Here is a 21,609-nt window from a genome sequence, read left to right on the forward strand (position 1 = left end):
TATTATATTTTTATATAATAATATATTGACATAATCTTAATTTAGATTATATATATATATATTCATGGTTATCTCTTTATTAAAATAAATATATTTTTTTTTTGAAAACTAAATTATTATTTTTAATAATTTATAATATTATATTATTTATTTCAATAAATGATATTAAGTATTTTTGTAACATTAGGTATTTATTATTGAGTGATATTATATATATAATATGACATATACAATTATATTTTAGTAGCACTATTTAATAATATATATATATATATATATATATATATATATTAATATTTTATTATTTAAATTTTATTTTTCACATTATATAAGATTTTATGTAAAATTTTATTTAATATATTAAATTTTTTAATTTAAAAATATTGACTTTATTATAAGTTTAATTTTGTTGATAAACACTAACATAAAATATTCTTTTTTTATAATGATATATTCATATATCTCAATTTAAATTATGAAAAAGAAAATATTATTTTATAAATTTTTAACTTATAAGTTGAATATGATTGAAAGTATTATATCATAAATATTGTCTTTTTTTTATGATAATATATTTACGTAATCTTAGTTTAGATTATGATGTTTTTATTTCTATTATAATTTTTTTTATATTTAGTTTTAAATTATTTAATTGAAAATAACAAAATAACATAATTCAAAGTTTAAAAATTTAAGATAATAAACGGAACAAGATATGATCTTTTTTATAAATAAGATGAAAATTTAAAAATAAATATTGATATAATAGAAAATTTATTTGATGACGGAGTGGTATTATATATATATATATATATATATATATATATATATATATATATATATATTATAGTGCCACTATTAATACTAAATATTTTAGTTTTATTTTCCCTTTATATAATATTTCATAAAATGTATATATATTAAATTTATTACTTTATGAATATTGACATTATAAAAAATAGTATTATAAGTTAAATAGTATGGATAAAGACTAACATATAAACTCACTTTTTTTTTTAATAATATATTCACTCAATCTCAATTTAAATTATGAAAATATTATTATTTTATAAATTTTTACCATATAAGTTGAATATGGTTAAAAAGTATTACTATATAAATAGTATATTTTTATATAATAATATATTGACATAATCTTAATTTAGATTATGTTTTTGTGTTTTTATAGTTATCTCTTTACTAAAATAAATGATAATTTTATTTATTTTTTATTTATTTTTTTGTTGAAAACTAAATTATTATTTTTAATAATTTCTAATATTATATTATTTATTTCAATAAATAATATTAAGTATTTTTGGTAACATTACGTATTTATTATTGAGTGATATTATATATATATATATATATTTATATATATATATATATATATTATATATATATATATAAAATATATATATAATGTATGACATATATAATTATATTTTAGTACCACTATTTAATAATATATATGAATATTTTAATATTTAAATTTTATTTTCTACATTATATAAGATTTCATTTAAAGTGTATATTTTTAATTTTTAATTATGGTCGAGAAAAATATCACTTTATAGATTTTGAGCTTATAAGGTGAATATGGTTGAAAAGTATTACAATATAAATATTTTTTTATGATAATATATTTACATAATCTTAATTTAGATTATATTATATTATTATATTATCATTATATTTTTATTAAAATAAATGATCATTTATTTGTTGAAAAATAAATTATTATTATTTTTAATAATTTTTGTATATTAGATTATTTTTTTAAATGATATTAAGTATTCTTTATAATATAATTTTAATCATTAAATATATCTAATATTTTAATTTTACAATTTTATATCTGGGTAGATTTGTAAACAATTATACCACTTTTGAATTTATAACTTTAGAAATTCAAAAATTATTTTATAATTGATTTTAAGATTCATAAACAGATTCATTGAACTAGATTTAAAATTAAATAAAATATATTTTGTTTTTGTTTATTTTGTGTTTGTATTCTCGTAGAAAAATAATTAAAAGAGGACAAAAAGTATAAAGAAAAAAAACCCTATTAATTCTGTGTGGCTGAAACAAATATTATAAGTGTTTGATACTTTGATGTATTATTTTTAGGATTTTATCTAAAAACTCAACCATCATTCTATCTTCTTCCATAGGTCACAATTTACAGAATCCTGAAATAAACAAAATGTTATCTCTTTCGATAGGAAATGTTGGATCATAAGGAAAGATGAAGAGCAGATGATCACACCCGTTGTGGTTAGAGAAGTTAGGGAGATCAGAGCTTTAGAATAAAAAATCCACAATTAATGTGGAAACTTTGAAGCTCTTTTTAAAAAAAAAAAATTGTGCCAAGACTAATAGGGCCTAAGTCCTATTTCTTATTGAGAGTACTTAATTGTTTTTTTATTTTGATGTAATTAAGTTCTTTCTAATATAGTTTGGAGGTGAATTTTAAAATTGATTGGGTTACAAATAATTCACATAAAAGTTATATTTGGTATTTCATCGTAAATAAGACGGTTAGAATCGAGAGTTTACTCCAAATTGTTGACCAACTTTAACTCGTAATAATTTTATTTTAAAAAATATTAGTTATATATTATTATCATTTATATATATAATTAAGTATTTTATCCCTAATAAATTTAAAATTGTATATATTTAAATTAAAAAAATAATAAATAAATAACACTATAAAAAAGTATATTTATAAAATTAATTAATTAAATTAATTAATTTATTTAAATAAATAATTTATAAATATATATATATATATATATTAATATAAAATATTATAAAATTGTAAAATCAAAATTATTTATAAACTTTCAAATTTTATTATCCTAAATTTAAATTTGTAAAAGTTTTATATATTTAAGAGTTTATTTCAAATCAGACTAACCTTATCAGAAATCGTAAAATCTTAAAATTTTAAGAGTTAACTCGAGATATAAAAAATAACTGTATTTGTTCGATCGACTCAGATAATAAAAAATTATCAATTCTCGTTTATAGAAAGATAATTTTTTTTCTTATTTTAATTGACGTTCTAAGTGTGTAGATATGTTCTAATAGTTGTAGAAAAACATTTAACCGAGTTAAAATCGAATAATTCAATCCAAAAAAGTATCACAATTTCGGTTTGAATTTTGAAACTCTAAAAACGTTTTGGAATGGGTTGTCTTGGTTGTAATCGCCCTACGTACCAATTCTAAGAAAAAGCAATGGGCCAAAATGTGCTCGGTCTATATTTCGTTTTAGTCCAAAAATAAGGGTTGGGGCCCATAGAAAATCCTAAAAGTTTAACCTAACAACAGTCGCCGCCTACTTCTCATTTTTCAAAATCTATAAATAAACAATTAGCACAAGTATTCTATGCAGACAACAATTCTGATTAGAAGATGAGATGTGAGAAACTCGTCTTTGAACAAAGTTTTAGAAACATAGTAGAAATCCATTTTTTCTCTAGAATAGTGATTGGAGAGTACAATACAGTGTATTAGTAAATGTTTACGATGGTTTATATAGGCTTGAATCAGAAAAATAGGGTGGTGGGTTCGATTTCTAGAGGGGAAATAAGGGATTTGCTGGTGGTGGGATATCGTGGTTTAAGCCTTCTTATGTGGGGCCATAACTATGAATGTGAGATATGTGGGGCCATTGCAATGAATCTGACTCTAGAAGAACATAAGAACCGCGCCTCGGGGCATGGGGAGGACGGAGGATGAGTGGTTCAGATGAGGTCCGAGGCGTGGGGAGGACGGAGGATGAGTGGTTCAGATGAGGTCCGAGGCGTGGGGAGGACGGCGGTCGAGTGGTTCAGATGAGGTAATGAAGAAGGGTCGTGTATTGGCGAAGAAGAGCAGAAGAACTTGATAGGAAGTTAATTATGATCTTATTATAATATTAAGAACTAATTTTGTATAGGATTAAAATATTTAGAATTTTTTATTTATTAAATATTTTTTTACTCATTTAAATTAATTATGATTGGATAAATAGTCATTTTTAATAAATATTTTTTATTATTATTTTTTTTAATTAATTAATATTATAAAAATATTTAAAATAGAAAGAGTTTCCTAGAATATTAAATTTATTTTATTTTTAAAATAAAAATTAAAACCAAAAATAATATTAAAAACATAAAAAAATTTTAAATATGATTTCATTTCATTAAAAAATTTAAAATTAATTTTCTTAATTATTATATTTAGACAACTTATCTTTATTTAAAGTTAATTAAATCAATTATTAAATAATTTTAAGTTTAATTTTTCTCTCTTCAATCTTCTACTCTTTATTGATAGTTAGATTAAGGATCTTATCTCTAAAATTATCTGAATATCGAATCTCTAGCAAATCTAGTCTTTGGAGATCTAGAACTTCTTAGATCCAGTTTTTATTTGAGTCTCGATTATTTAAACGTACCCGAAATTGATTGATTCCGACCAAAATAATTCGGAATCAAAATACATAAATATTTAAACTTTTTGGTTCGGTTCCTATTACCCGAGCCCACGGTCCCAACTGCTCTGCCTATTTGTGAATCAATTTCAAATAATAATTTGTGGATTTCAATTAGTGAGTCACTTTCAAAGTGTTGTTAATAATTGTATAAATTTAATTGCATTAAATCTAAAACAAATGGGCTAAAAAAATGTGACAAATTTTGGATTTATTTTTAAAATTATTTTTATTAATCATAACTTTTAAAATATCAAGTTTTTAAATTTGATTTCAAAATAATTTGATAAACCAACCTTGACTTTTTTTATATATATTTTATATTTATTCTTTTAAAGGATATAAAAGTACAAAACTTTCAAATTTTAAAAGGTGTAAATTATATTATATTTTATTTATTTATTTGGTACAATTTCCACTAATTTTTAGTATATAATATTTTTGATCAAAAACATGATTGTTTTCTTTTTGACCAAATAAAGAATTTGTTATAGCAAATTAGATATGTTCATGCCTTCTATTTAAAATTTTGTGTAGATATTTTTTACAAAATTATTTTCTATTAAAATTATAAAATATAGTTTATCTTAGTCGAATTCTAATAATTCAAATAGTGATTGCATGCTTAGTGAAATGAAAATTGATACAATGCTAATTGATTATACAAGAAAAACGCCTTACAATATTAGTTGAAGATTGTCTTATTATTAGTTGAGATATCCAAAATTTTTATAAACTTCTATTAAAATCTTTTCACTATAGTATTTACTACTTCCCAACTACTACCAATTATGGTTGAAAACTTTATGCTTTAAAAAAACATTACAACTAATGTCTAAATAAAATTGTAAACATATATTTTATGGGAACAAAGTAATTTTTAACCACAAATTTAATAAGATTTTATTTCATAATCTTTTAAAAGTAGAGCACATTTAATTCAAATTAAAATATTAGATTCGACGCATAAATTTGAAAAATTGTGTAAACAATTAATTAAAATAAATCTCCATTATTCATGAAATAATTATTAAAATCTTTATTTATTCATGTCTTAATTAATGGTAATATAATCAATAAAATTACATATTAGGCTAATATGATATGTATGAATTTGTATCATTGGAACTAAAATTGAAATTTGAATTAAAGTTGTAAAGCAATTCTTATATTTGTTTATAAAAATCATTTAATATCAATTTTGAAATAAGAAATATAATTATAACTTTACAAGATTATATGCATAGTTTATCAATTTTTTTAGTCCAAGTATTTATGATGAGTAATTAAATAAACAAATGATTTAAAATTCTATTCCAACCAAACATATCCTTAAGGAGGAAGATTTAACTATAAAATGGGTAGACCCTCTTCAGTTTAATTCACATACTCAATTCAACTTCTAGCTTTTTTTTCACCCTTTGAGAAATCTCTGTTTCTTTCATGGCTTCCTCCATTCCATTTCAAGACCTTAACCTGCCCCCATATCCGACCAGTCCCAGCTCCCTCACCCAGTCCCCCATCATTGTTCCAAATATGGAACCAAATCTAGAAACCTTTCATGAAGAAATGCCGTTGATCATTCCAGATCCTCAATTCTCAAGAAACATTGATTCTGCACCCCTGGCGCAGGAACCAAATCAGGATCGACGCGTCTTCGATAGGCGGTCCTCACAATTGGTGAGGATGAACAATCTGACCCTGGAAGAACAGAGGGTCCTCCGGGAGGACGTGAGGAGGACGAAAATGCTTTTTGATTCACTGCGGATTTCAGTTTCTTCAGAGCAAGATGAGCTGTTCAGAGAGGGTAACGAAGAAGGGCGTTCTCGAATCCGTGGCGATTTAAAAGCATATTCCACCATGAAAAACAAGGGCCTTTGGCTAAATCGTGATAAGAGGGTGGTGGGCTCAATTCCTGGCATAGAAATAGGGGATGTTTTCCTTTCGAGGATAGAGCTTCAAGTGCTGGGATTGCATGGGCAAATTCAAGCTGGAATCGACTTCGTTCCAGCTAACCAAAGCACCGACGGGGAGCCGGTGGCGACAAGTATAGTTGTAAACGAAGGATTCAAAGATGATCAAGATTTAGGAAAGGAGATTATCTATTGTGGTCAAGGTAATCAAATTTCTAATCAGAGAATGGAAGGTGGGAATCTCGCCCTTCAAACAAGTTATGATCGAGAAGTGGAAATCAGAGTCATAAGAGGTTTCAAATACGAAGGAAGTGAAACCGCGAAGATATATGTGTATGACGGTTTATACATAATAACCGAAATTTGGCTCGATATTGGAAGATCCGGGTATCAAGTGTACAAATTTCAACTCGAACGAGTTGAAAATCAAGCTCGTACAGGGACTCGTGCTTTTAGGTTTACTGAGGACGTCAAGAACGCACCTCAATCCATTCTTAGCCCAGATATTTCTATGGGTAAAGAGAGATTATTTCCAATCTCTCTTTTTAATGATGTTGACAATGATTGTGGACCAATGCACTATAAGTACATTTCCACAACCATTTTTCCTAGTACGGTTAATCTCTTTCTCGATGAAGATTTTGGATGTGGATGTGTTGATGGTTGTTTTGACAACTGCTCATGTTGTTGGAATAATGGAGGCAATTTCCCATATGACTTTCGAGGAGTTCTGATCCGAGGTAAACCAGTTATATATGAGTGTGGGCAAGGTTGCATGTGTCCTCCGACTTGCCGTAACCGTGCATCCCAGAATGGGTTGACCAAGCAGTTTCAAGTATTTAAATCGGGAGACACGGACAGTTGGGGTGTCCGGTCTTTAGATTTGATCAAATCGGGTCATTTTGTATGTGAGTTTGCAGGGGAGGTGGTCACGAGGGCACAAGCACGGGAAATGTCTATTAATCGAGATCTTTTAATTGATGGAAAGTTGTTTGGCGACAAGTGGAAAGAATGGGGGGATTTATCTAGGGCCGTCGATGATTATGTGATCCCAACATATCCTCCCTCGCAACCCTTGGATTTCATGATAGACTTGTCTAAGTTTAGGAACTTGGCAAGTTATATGAGGCATGAGAATAACGAGCTAGTCGCAAATGTTATGGTGCAAAAGGTGTTGTATAGTCATCATAATATTTTTTATCCACATCTAATGCTTTTTGCATTGGAGAATATCCCTCCTTGTAGAGAGCTTATTCTTGATTATAAGGATGTTTAGCCTTAACTATAAAGATTGGAGTTCAAATGTAGAACAATAAAATATTGTAATAGTTTATTTCTACATTTATACTAATAAGATAGTTTGGATCAACTAATTTTGAGTGTTGCTTTTAAGAGTTCTCACAAAACATATATTAATAATACAAATATATATAAATAAAGTATTCAACACATATTTCAAATGTTTGGTAAAATAATAATTCTTATTATAATAAAGTTAGATAGTTGAAAAAGTTACAATTATAAGAAGATAAAAATTTAATTTATAATTGTAATATTGCGTGTTTGGAAAAACTTGCATTTTATAAATATATAGAAAAAAAATACCATATAAATATTATTTGTTTATAAAATAATTTGTTGATCCAATCTTTAATATTTATAAGTAACATTTTATTTTTTAAAATAATTATTTATTATGAACTTGTGTATTTTTATATGCATTTAAATGCTTGTGAATGTATTTGTTAACATGATTTTGCAAAATCTTAATAGCATTTCTAATTATACAATGTTTTGTTAATTACTTTTTTTTTGTAAAAGTACCATATTTTCTTTATGAATAATTTAATTTGTATTTATAATTCAATTAAATTGGTTGAAAAAGTAGATTAGAAGACGACAAACATTACGTACGATATTGTTATTTTATTACGTATGCATGTTTAATTTGCATTTATTTATGTTTTGACTATGAAAAAATAATATTGTCACCCACCTTACAAATATTATTTTTTTTATAAAAATATTTGTGTATATTCTGTTAATATAAACTTTAATATTTAAAATAGTATTGTGTTTGCTTTAAAAAAATATTTTACTATTTTTTTTTTGGTGTCTTATTACTTTTAAATGTATTTCTTAACATAATGTTGCAACATTAAAATATCATGTCTAATTATACATTTCTTTAAAAATAATTATAAAAGTTAATACAAACATTTTTTAAAGTTAAGACATTTCAATAAAGAAAATTTTAACTTTCCTAAACAAAATTGGTGCATGCAATACATTGACATTGATTTTGTTTAAAATAAGTATTCAGTGTTTTGCATATGATGTTTATAATTATAACTAGTATTTTTATATTTATTATATTTTATGAGTAAACAAGTAAAGGATATTATTTTATTTTATTTGTAACTTATATATTTAGATTAGTTAAAATTAAAATATTAACAAGATAATAATTATTCATTAATACATACTCATGGCTAATGTTAAATATTATCAAGTAATTTATTTTATTATAAAATACATATACTAATATTAAATTATTTAATGTAATAAAAGTTACATTAAAGGTCAATCCTAGTGATGCTACCCTCCTCCATGAAATAATTAAATTATCCCACTGAAAAATGACTTCAATCCATAATTTATCATTAATGAAAATTATAAATCAAACTTATTTGTATTTTATTTTACTAATAAATATAATGATTCAATACTTTTTTTTTTATGTTCTTAATGGCTTATTTGTATACATGAAATATTTACATTGGAGTGATATTAGGAAATGTTAAGTTTCTTTTTTAAGTTTAAAAAACAGTACAATTCAATAGTTATATTATTTATCTTAATATAATACGTTTTAAGTGAGAATTAAACTTGTAATATTTTATAAACTATTATAGTGAGTTAAAAAATATTAATGATATTATCATATAATTCATATTTATACTTATTAGGTATATAAGTCATTTTACATTCAGACTTGAAATTGCATTTTTAGTAAAAGTGAAAATATGATTAAACCGGATTCATAACCCTGAGAAAGTTCTCACGATATATTTATCAAAAAAATTGGAATGTTTATTTCTTCATCATTTAAAAAAGATATTTTTGATTTTTCAGTACACTTGATATATGGATATTTTTCCCACTAACATCTTGTTTAGACTCTATCTCAAATCTTAGTCTTTGTATATGAGACACAATGTCACACTTAGAGTTGTAGATACCAACTTTGTAATGTTTTCAAATGAATAAAATGAGTGAGAATAAAATAGTGTGGAATGTGTGACTATTATTATCATTATTTATGAATAATGAGTTATAAGGGATATGGTTTATAAATAATCAATCGGTAAATATGTATTAATTCATGGTCGGCTATGGGTAAGGGTAAACCCTTACACTAGGAAAGCCCACTCGTAGAATTTCCATATGTATGGGAGAAATATAGGCTTATTATGTTCCATCAATAATACATATCCTATGTCACCCTAGTGAACTAATGTGGTTCAGACTACTTAATAAAAATATAAGTTATTATATTATAATTATAGTTTTTAAACATAAAAATGATATAAAATAGTGGTTCAAGATTTTAATTAATTATATATCAACAATATTTTTTAAATTAATTTATTTATATGTAAAATAAAAAATAATAATATGTAATGTGAGATTTTATCTTTCTTAAATTATTTAATATTTAATTAAAAAATATTAACTTTAAACTTATATTATCTTTTCAGTTTTTTATTATTTTAATTAATTATATAATTAAATTAAAAAGTGTATATAACTTTTTAAATTTTATAATCAAGAACTCGTGGATTCGCCACTTGAAGGAGAGCAATACACGTTCAGAAGAGACAATGATAATGGTGAATTGTCACAATCTCGCATTGACATGTTTTTGATTAGTGGGTCGATATTTTGGGGATGACTAATTTTTTTCAAAAGGTACTTCTATGGAGTTTTTCGGATAATCGACCTATTATACTAGAGCGTAAGGTTGTGAATAAGTTGTGTCGCACTTTTAGGTTCGATAATAAGTGGCTAATCAGGAACGACTTTCAAGAATGGTGGGGATCTCAAGTTTCTTCCGGTTTTGCATCATCAAAACTTTTTATGAAATTGAAAAACTTACGTAAGTTACTAAAAGCTAGTATGTGGGTAAATGTGCAATATTTTGTGAAAAGGTCAAGGATTTATGTACTAAGATTAATGTTCTTGATGAGGTGGAAGAGATTTGTGACTTTTTGGAAGAATATGTTATCTCACGTATTTTGCTAGTTAGTAATCTTCTTGAGCTATGTAAACAAGAAGATAACGGGGTTAAACAACGTTGTAGGTCTACTTGGCTAAGAGTTGGGGATAAAAATACAAAATTATTTCAAGGGGTCTCGAAGGCGCACGCTAGGAACAATGCGATTAACTCAATTTCGGTGCAGGGTGTTTCCCAAGATTGTGAGCCTGTGATTTCAAATAGTATTTTGCAATTCTATAAAGATTTATTCAAGGAACGACATAGGCTTAGACCGAATTTGGATGGTGTGAATTTTGTTGCTATTAGTTTGGAGCAAAAGGACGCATTGGAAGCTCGTTTCATGGAAAAAGAAATGGAGGCAGCGGTAATGGGTTGTGGGAGTGATAAGGCCCCGAGAAGTGATGTATTTACTCTAGCATTTTTCAAAAAAATGTTATTTTTCACAAAATTTATATCATGGAAGCGATCGAGTAATTTTATAAATTCTCATCATTTTACAAGAGTTAGAACAATGTGCTAATATGCCTTATTCGTAAAACGCTTGAGACTATTGATGTGAATTTCTTTTGACCTATTAGTCTTGTTTCTATATAAGATTGTGTCTAATGGAGAATAGGCTACGCGGAGTTCTTGATTCAGTAATCTTGACAAATCAAATGACTTTTATTAAAGGTTGTCAATTTTTTATGCGTCTTTTATTAAAAATGAATGTATTGATTCAACAATAGAGGAGATAAGTGTGCCTTCGTGAAACTAAATATTGAAAAAGCTTATGATCGTGTTAATTGATATTTTTTATTCGATTTAATGGGTAGAATGTGTATGGGAGAGAAGTTGATAATTGGATCAAATTATGCGTATCGATAACTAAGTTCTCTGTAATTATGAATGGAAGCTCTAAAGATTTTTCAAAAGCTCGAGGGAAATCAGGTAGGGTGATCATCTTTCCCCATTTCTATTAGTCCTTGTCATGGAAGGTTTTTCAAGAATATTGGCTTTCGCCGAGCATGCTAGCTTCATTATAGGAGTGGGTTGTGGGATGAGGAGGTCTTCCTTTTTCATTTCACATTTGCTTTTTGCGGATAATACATTATGTACTATTCATTCCACTACAAAAAATTTCAAGCATCTTCGCGATATTCTCTAGTTGTTTGGAGATTGTTCTGGATTGCAGGTTACCTCATTAAGTCTGAAATCTCTTTTTCTCAAATTACGTATCCAATAGAAGGAAGATGACACTTTTAAGAATCCTAGGCACCGGGGTGAGATCATTTCTATCTACTTATCTTGGGACGTCTTTAGGTGCTAAAACCCGTTTTAAAGTTTCTTGGGATTTGATCATCACTAAAATGGAAAGAAAGTTATCAATCTAAAAGAGAAAGATGATTTCAAAAGGTGGGATTATCATCAAAAGTGCTCTAGCATTTATGCATACTTACATGATGTCTCTATTTCTTATACCTAAAAGTGTGCCTATAAAGATGGAAAGAATTATTTGTAAGTTTTTTTTGGGGGGCCCTCCAAGTCATCATTTCCTTATTTGGTAAGCTGAGATAAAACGAACAAATTTAAGGACCAAAGGGACTTGAGTATACGAGATTTGACTTCATTTAGTAAAGCTCTTTTATCGAATTGGTGTAACCTCGGAGCCTACCTCTTTGTGGCATATTATGATCACATGTAAGTATGAGCAGGATTGGTCTGAATGGTTCATCAAACCTATTAACCGGACAGTGGAATGTAGTATTTGGAGTGACATCTCGATAATATAAAAGTCTTTTCGTGGATAATGCAGATTTTTAATTGGCGATGAATTTTCGATTAGTTTTTGGGATGATGTTCCAGTTTTATTTCTTTATCGTACCCGGTCCTTACCTCGATTTCTATATGTAGAGATGCTACCATTAATGATATGTTTGACGCGAGTCTAATGGTTTTACAATGAGAATCATGTATAGGAGAAGACTAAATGTTGAAGAGTTGACTTCACATGATAGAGTGTTGAACTTGATGAGGCATAAATAGGTGAATCAGTGTGATATCTTGCGTTGGCAAGATATTAATAATTTTAAGGTTACTCATTGTTACTCTTTAATTGCGAAAAATGCTCCTTATGAACTCATATGGGAGAAGTTATGGGACTCTAAGTTCTCATAAAAAATCTCAGTCTTTGGATGGAGTGTCATGCATGAAGGAATTTTGACAGATGATACGTTGCATGAAAAAGGAGTGTATTATGGCAAATCGTTATAGAATGTGTCATAAAGAGATATAGTCGATGTCTCCCTTGCTCTTTACATTGTGATGGAGTTGTTGCGATTTGAAGCTTATTTGGAATACGAATGATATTTAGTGGGTTATGTCGGATTCTATCATTAGTTGTTGGAAAGCGTGTATAGAGACAGTGAGCTCAGTTGGTTTGAGTCTTTGAACCCCTATTCCGCCTATCTTCTGGTGGACCATTTGGTTTTAAAGGAACCATAAAACGTTTAGTGATCGTTATCAATCGATGTGTTTAATTCATTATTATATTATTATGACAATTATAAAGATTTCATTGGGTAAACCAGTTGAGAAAGTTAGGAAGTTAATAATCTTTTTAAAGATTTTCGTGCATGTTAAAATTTGTTCTCTTTGATTGATCATTGGTGAACTATTTTATGTTGTTCTTTTTTCTAAATATTTTTTCTTTCAATCTTAGTAATATTTTTTATTGTTATATTAAACAACTCTCATTCATATCATTTTGTATTAGAACATGTTTAAAATATTACGGGTTTGATGAGTTTCATTCCAGAACATTGATTTGATTCTTGGACTCTAAATTGGGAGGAATGAATCAAATTCTCTTGTAATGCATTTTCTCTCCCATGATGTCCACCCTCCCGTTCTCTTTCAAATGCTCTTGGAAGCGAGGCCCGAAGGGTGAGCTGGAGGCGCTTCTAAGACTAGATAATAGGCATTAGGCATTCTGAGCTAGAAGGAGGCAAGCAAATGAAGGGAGGCTAATTATAATTATAATTATAATATTATATATTTTAATTTTATAATTATATTAGCCGTTCTTTTATAATTAAAATAATAATAAATTTTTTAATTTACTTATTGAAATAAATTGTTTCAATTATTTAAATAATATCAAAAAATCATTTAAAATAAAATATAATTAATAAAATAAAATAAAATAAAAAATTTATAATAATTATAATAACTAAAAATAATGAAATTATTTTTATATATTATATATTAATAATAAACTTATAATAAATTAATTAAAATATAAAAACTTAAAAATAAAATAAATTTTTTATATAAAATAAATATTTAAAAAATATTAAAAAAAATTTAAATATGAAATATTTTAATAAAAGATGTTATTAAAAATATTATGAAATGTTATAGTATATATTATTAAGTAAAAATTATATTATATTTAATTTGATTAATTATTAATATTTAATATTTTAAATTTTTTATCTTTTGTTCGGTAGATAATTTTTATTTATAAATAAAAATTGAAACATTTAACTATTTTTTTTATATATATTTTAAAATATATATATATATTTTAAAATATATATATATATATAATATAATAAAATATTAAATGTTTATATTTTATTAAATTAGGGCACATTCCAATATTTTACATATTTTAAACAATTATAATATATAAAAAATAATATTTTATATTTTTAATTAAATAAAATATAATAATAATAAATTATAAAAATTAATCTAATTTCAATTACAAAATAATGTTAATAATTTCTCTTTAATAAATCTAAATATTATGGAATGAAAATATTCAAGCGTAAGCAAACACTACATTTCTATCAATCATACTTATTTCCATTTTACACATCTATCTAAGATTTGGAGCCTAAATTTTGAATTCAACAACAATATTTAATAAGAAAAAAATATGATTCTTATAATATATAATTTTTTTTTTTTTATAGTACTGCATAATCTTTTTTTTAGGCCTTCTTAATTTTGGGCCCTGGGTGGGCGGTATCTATCCATCACATTCTATTCCAATCCTTAAACTATTTTCTTAATAGGTTATAATGTGTTATATATTTATCAAAATATATATATATATATATGTATATATATATATTAAAAAAATATATATATATATTGTAATAATTCTTCATAAATGTTATTATTATAACTTAAATGGATGTTCTTGGTTAGTTTTTGATAGAAAGGAAATGCATTTTTATTTGTATATTCTATGTTATTATAAATTTGAGGTAAATGTTAATCCAATAACAAGTAATTAATAAAGTTGTAATGTCTAAATTTATTCAGGGACTTTAATGTAATTTATACCTACCTAATTGCCCTAAACAAAACTGGGCCGGGCGGTCTGGGCCCATAAGAAATGACCGAAATTTAACCTAGCAATATTTTATCTAACTAGCCGCCGCTTTTTCATTTGAAAATCTATAAATAAATTGTTATCACAAGTAATAGAGCACAAATAAAACTAGATGATACAGAGAATTAAGAATATGTGATTATCAATAGAGTTCTGATTGTTGGAAGATGAAAGGTGAGAATCTCTTATTTATAAAGATTTTTTTATACTTAGTTTTAATCTAACAATATTTTTTTCTCTATCTCCAGAAGATGGAATCCATTTCTTCTTTAGGAAGGAGGAGAGTGATACGAGAATACAAATACAATGTAAGTGTATCAGTAAATGCCCATGATGATTTATATAGAGTGACAGAAAACTGCTCATGTTGTTGGAATAATGGAGGCAATTTCCCATATGACTTTTCGAGGAGTTCTGATCAGAGGTAAACCAATTATATATGAGTCTGGGCAAGGTTGCATGTGTCCTCCACTTGTTGTAATCGTGCGTCCCAGAATGGGTTGACCAAGCAGTTTCAAGTATTTAAATCGCGAGAGACGGACAATTGGGGTGTTCGGTCATTAGATATGATCAAATCGGGTCATTTTGTATGTGAGTTTGCAGGGGAGATGGACAGGAGTGCACAAGCACGGGAAATGTCTATTAATCGAAATCTTTTAATCGATGGAAAGTTGTTTGGCGACAAGTGGAAAGAATGGGGGGATTTATCTAGGGATTATGTGATCCCAACGTATCCTCCCTCGCAACCCTTGGATTTCATGATAGTCTTGTCTAAGTTTAGGAATTGGCAAGTTATATGAGGCATGAGAATAACGAGCTAGTCGCAAATGTTATGGTGCAAAAGGTGTTGTATAGTCATCATAATATTTTTTATCCACATCTAATGCTTTTTGCAATGGAGAATATCTCTCCTTGTAGAGAGCTTATTCTTGATTATAAGGATGTTTAGCCTTAACTATAAAGATTGAAGTTCAAATGTAGAATCAATAAAACATTGTAATAGTTTATTTCTTCATTTATACTATTAAAATACTTTGGATCAACTAATTTTAAGTGTTTCTTTTATTAAATGAGTTCTTACCAAACATATATTAATAATACAAATATATATAAATAAAGTATTAATACATTTCAAATATTTGGTAATTCTTATTATAATAAAGTTAGATAGTTGAAAAAAATAAAATTAAAAAAAAATAAAAAACTAATTTATAATTGTAATATTGTGCGTTTAGAATTGTATTGAATGATGTGTCCCAAAGTTACATAAATTATGTCTAATATATAAACATTTGATTAAATTGTAAAAAAACTAATATAATATAATATAATATTAATATTATCACAATAATATATTACATAATTAAATTTACAAGGAAATTAATATAATAATATAATATAATATTAATATTATCACAATTTATTATATTGTGATAATATCTTACAGATATATTATATTATATTATACCATATAGAAAAAAAAAAATTAATATAACGTTGTTACCATCTAAATATTATTTATTTATATAATAATTTGTGAATAATTTATTGATTCAAACATTAATATTTAAAAGTAACATTTTATTTGTGAAAATAATTATTTGTTATGAACTTGTGTATTTTTATATGTATTTGAATGTTTGTGAATGTATTTGTTAACATGGTTTTGCAAAATCTTAATAGCATGTCTAATTATACAAATGGTAAAAGTACCATATTTTATTTTAGTATGAATAATTTAATTTGTATTTATAATTCAATTAAATTGGTTGAAGAGTTAAATGGGAAGAATGTCAAATTTATCACTGAACTATAACGGAATATTCACGTATATCACTGAACTAATTTCTGTTCGCTTGTACCACTGTAGTTGAGCTTAATGTTCATCTATATCATTTGTTAACAAAACATCCAAATCCGTTATGTTTTCCGTTAAAAGATGACACATGTGATTAGGGACAACTTTGTGACGTGTGTGCAAGAATGGCGGGGTCTCAAGTTTCTTCCGGTTTTGCATCATCAAAATTTTGTATGAAATTGAAGAACTTACATAAGTTACTAAAAAATTGGTAGGTGGGTAAACGTGCAACATTTTTTGCAAAGGTCAATGATTTATGTAATAAGATTAATGTTCTTGATGAGGTGGAAGAGGTTCGTGACCTTTTGGCGGAAGATGTTATCTCTCGTATTTTGCTAGTTAGTAATCTTTTTGTGCTATGTAAAAACGAAGATATTGGGGTTTGAAAACATAGCAAACTATTTGGATGAGAATTGGGGATAAATTGCTTCAAGGGGTCTCGAAGGCGCAGGCTAGGAAAAATGCGATTAACTCAATTTCGGTGCAGGGTGCTATCCAAGATTGTGAGCCTGTGATTTCAAATAGTATTGTGCAATTCTATAAAGATTTATTCAAGGAACGATATAGGCTTAGACCGAAGTTGGTTGGTGTGAATTTTGTTGCTATTAGTGTGGAGCAAAAGGACACATTGGATGCTCGTTTCATGGAAAAAGAAGTGGAGGCAACGATAATGGGTTGTTGGAGTGATAAAGTCTTAAGAAGTGATGTATTTACTCTAGCCTTTTTCAAAAACATGTTTTTTTTTCAAAAATTATATCATGGAAGCGATCGAGCAATTTTAAAAATTATTATCATTTAATAAGAGTTGGAACTCTTTGCTAATATGCATGATTCGTGAAGCGCTTAAGACTATTGATGTGAAATTTTTTAGACATATTAGTCTTGTTTCTCTATAAGATCGTGTCTAATGGAGAATAGGCTAGACAAATTTCTTGATTCAGTAATCTCGACAAATCAATTGACTTTTATTAAAGTCGTCAATTTTTTATGCGTCCTTTATTGCAAATGAATGCATTGATTCAACAACATGGGAGATAAGTGTGCCTTCATGAAACTAGATATTGAAAAAGTTTATGATCGTGTTAATTGAGAATTTTTATTCGATGTAATAGGTAGAATGGTATGGGAGAGAAGTTGAAAGATTGAATCAAATTCTGCATGTCGACAACTAAGTTCGCTGTAATTATGAATGGAAGCCTCTAAAGATTTTCGAAAGCTCTAGGGAAATCAGTAGGGTGATCATCTTGTTGAGGTGTTCCTTGATATTGCAGACGGTTTTAAATTCTAGATAAACGGGTCAGAGTTTTCTGTTATGAAAACGAGTTAGAGTATAAATACATTTTTAGTATTTTCTCATAACACAGTAAGGTTGAGAGAGTGTGAACGCATCTAGGATTTTCTGGTTTCTTTCTTGTTATTTGGCTGATCTAGAGAGAAAGATTGATGGAGTTTTTTATTATGAAGTATTCCAATCATTTCTAGTGTAATCATTTCTTTTATTTGAGAGAAGAACATGTTTAATTTCTAAGAAGATCTATAGTTTTGCTATTGCAAAACCCAACAGTGGTATCGAAGTAGTATTGATTGATTATCTATTTTAACATTGGAGCATAGTGCTCTACTAGTTACCCGACGAAATTCAAAGAGGAGATCAACTGGTTTCTTTGTTGGGGGTTTTGTCAGTTGTTAAGGCAGTAATAATGTAGAAATCTTGACCTAATATAGTGAGTTTGAATGGTACAAACTACAAGTAATGAAAACTGATGATTAGTGATTTATTAGTTTCAGATGATTTGAATGAAACAATTGAAAATGAAGGTGTTAAACTTGAGAGTACAAAAGAAGATGATTGGAAAAAGACAGATAGAAAGGCGTGTAGTTTTATTCGTTCCTAGGTTAGTGTAAATGTTGTGCACCATGTTGAGAACGAGACTATAACGTATGGTGTGTGGAGCAAACTTGAAGCTCTCTACGCTGGGAGGTCAGTAGAGAATAAAGCAGCACTGATACGAAGGCTGGTGAATCTAAAGTACATTGATAATAAATCAATTGCTGAGCACTTGAATGAATTTCAAAATATTTTGAATCAGCTGAGTAGTATGAAGATAAAATTTGATGATGAGGTGCAAACACTTTTAGTCCTTGGATATTTGCCTACAAGTTGGGAGATACTTATTATTACTCTCAGCAACATAGCACCAAATGGTAAAGTCAACATGGAATTTATCACAAGTTCCTTACTTGATGAGGAGAATCGAAAGGGGGATAAACCCTCTAAGTCTGATATGTTGGTGACTAATAGAGGAAGATCAAAGGATATTAGAAATGGTTCGAATAGGGGCAAGTCTAGAAGTAAGTCTAGAGCTCCAAAGAAGGATGGTGCTTGCCATTACTGTGGTAAAATGGGTCATTGGGAAAACGAGTGCTGAAAATTTAAAAAATGATAAAGCAAAGGGTATAGTGAAGCATAGAGAAAAGAAAAAACATAGTGCAGATACATTTTGCTTATGCTTCAGATGGTGAACTGACATATGCTTCTAATTGTCAAGACTCTAGTCTTAGCACATTTTTAAATGAAACAACATGGATTGTTGACACGGGTGCCTCATTTCATATTAGTCCACACAAAGGTTACTTCCAGTCCTACAAAGTTGGTGATTATGGTGAGGTTCGCATGGGTAACAATGGTGTGTCCAAGATAATTGGTCTTGATGAGGTTAGAATCAAGACAAACATGGGTTGTTTCCTAACATTGAGAGATGTAAGACATGTTCCTGATTTGAGAATGAATTTGATTTCAGCAGGTAAGCTCGATGATAGAGGCTACCATAACGTTTTCAGTGGTGGAACATGGAAGCTAAGCAATGGTTCATTGGTTGTTGCACAATATAAGAAATGTTGTTCCTTATACAAGACAAATTTGAAAATTGTCTATGATGCAGCATATTCTGTCGTTATGGAGTCATCCTCTGAGTCATGGAACAAGAGACTAGGTCACATTAGTGAAAATGGACTAAATGTTTTGATCAAGAGGAGTGACTTTTAAATTCTCAAAGATTCTCATCTTAAAAATTGTGAGCATTGTTTGAAAGGTAAGAAGAACAAAGTCTCATTCAGTAAATCGAAAAAGTGGAACTGAAAAAAAATGTCCTTGAACTGGTCCATATAGATGTTTGTGGTCCTATGAAGATTAAATCCATATGTGGTTCTTCTTATTTTGTAACTTTCATAGACGCTACATCTAGGAAGGTTTGGGCCTATGATATAAAGTCCAAGGATGATGTTGCAGCAATGTTTGAGGTCTTTCACAAGCTGGCTAAAACAAAGACATGAAGAAAATTAATGAGGGAGCATTCAGATAATGGGGGAGAGTACATAGGCTCATTTGATGATTATTGCAAAGAGCAAGGTATTCAATATGAACAGACTGTTTCCAAGACTCCATAACAAAATGGAGTGGTAGAGAGGATGAACAAAATAATGTTAGAACAGATGAAGAGTATGCTCTCCCATGCTAAGTTGGCTAAGCATTTCTGGCTGAAGCCATGAGTACTGTAGTAATAAGTATGTAGAAAGCATCTGTCTAGGTAAAGATGTTAATTATGTCTATGTTTTTAGTTGTAGAGCTTTTGTGCATGTTCCAAAAGATGAGAGGTCTAAGCTAGATGAAAAAAACCATGCAATGCATATTTTTGAGTTATGGTGATGAAAAGTGGGGATACAAGTGTTATGACCCAGTTGACAAGAAGGTTTTGAGAAGTGGAGATGTGGAATTTCTTGAAGATCAGACTATTGAGAATTTTAAAGATGGTGAAAAACTCGATGCATACATACATGATGTTTCTGGTCTTGAGCTGTCTTATAATGTTGAGGAGACAAGACCACATGTAGCTTCAGACTCAGATAGTGATGATGATGTTCCTCAAAGTCAAGCTGTAGGCCATGAAAATGATACAGAAACTGATCTTGGTGATAATATTGAGGTTGATTTTAAAGTTCAATGAGAAGATGGAAATCAACAAACAAATGTACTTAGGAGGTCTACTAGAGAGAAAAGATCAAGTTTTAAGTACCTTACTATAGAGTATGTCCTTCTAACTGATTGTGGGGAGCCTATATTATCTAAGAAGGCTCTTGAGGATGCTCATAAGGAAGAATGACTAGCTACCATAAATGAAGAGATGAAGTCATTGTTGAAAAATAACACATGAACTGGTTGAAAGATCAAACAATAATGTGATGATAGCAAGTCAAGAAACAAGGCTAGACTGGTTGTCAAAGGTTTGGTCAGAGACATAGAATCGATTATGATGAGATTTTCTCACCAGTAGTGAAGATGACTTCCATCTGGGTGGTGTTAGGTCTAGCTTCTTGTATGGATCTTGAGGTTGAACAATTTGATGTTAAGACTGTATTTCTCCACGGTGATTTGGATGAACATGTTTATGTGGAGCAACCTGAAGGTTACAATAAGAAAGGTGAGAAAAGCAAGGTGTGCAAACTTGTCAAAAGTCTGTACAATTTGAAGCAAGCACCAAGGCAGTGGTATCTTAAGTTTGAATTGTTCATGACCATCCATGGGTACATATAAACGTCTACAGATCACTGTGTCTTTGTGTAAAAGTTTGATTCTAATGATTATTATATTTCTCCTATATGTTGATGACATGCTGATTGTAGG

The 21,609-nt window shown here is 27.9% G+C and overlaps 1 protein-coding gene across 1 annotated transcript; it reads left to right on the plus strand.

Moving 5' to 3' along the window:
- The first annotated feature begins 5,934 nt into the window (after positions 1-5,934).
- Positions 5,935-7,680, plus strand: LOC124912858 (histone-lysine N-methyltransferase family member SUVH9-like). Its single transcript, XM_047453497.1, has one exon. The coding sequence runs from the start codon at positions 5,935-5,937 to the stop codon at positions 7,678-7,680; it is 1,746 nt and encodes a 581-aa protein (XP_047309453.1).
- Positions 7,681-21,609: the final 13,929 nt, after the last annotated feature.

Source organism: Impatiens glandulifera, chromosome 8 (assembly GCF_907164915.1).
Source record: "Impatiens glandulifera chromosome 8, dImpGla2.1, whole genome shotgun sequence".
NCBI classification, from domain to species: Eukaryota; Viridiplantae; Streptophyta; class Magnoliopsida; order Ericales; family Balsaminaceae; genus Impatiens; species Impatiens glandulifera.

Excerpts from the sequence above, each read along its gene's own strand:
- LOC124912858 (XM_047453497.1), top strand. The coding sequence starts at position 5,935 with ATGGCTTCCTCCATTCCATTTCAAGACCTTAACCTGCCCCCATATCCG.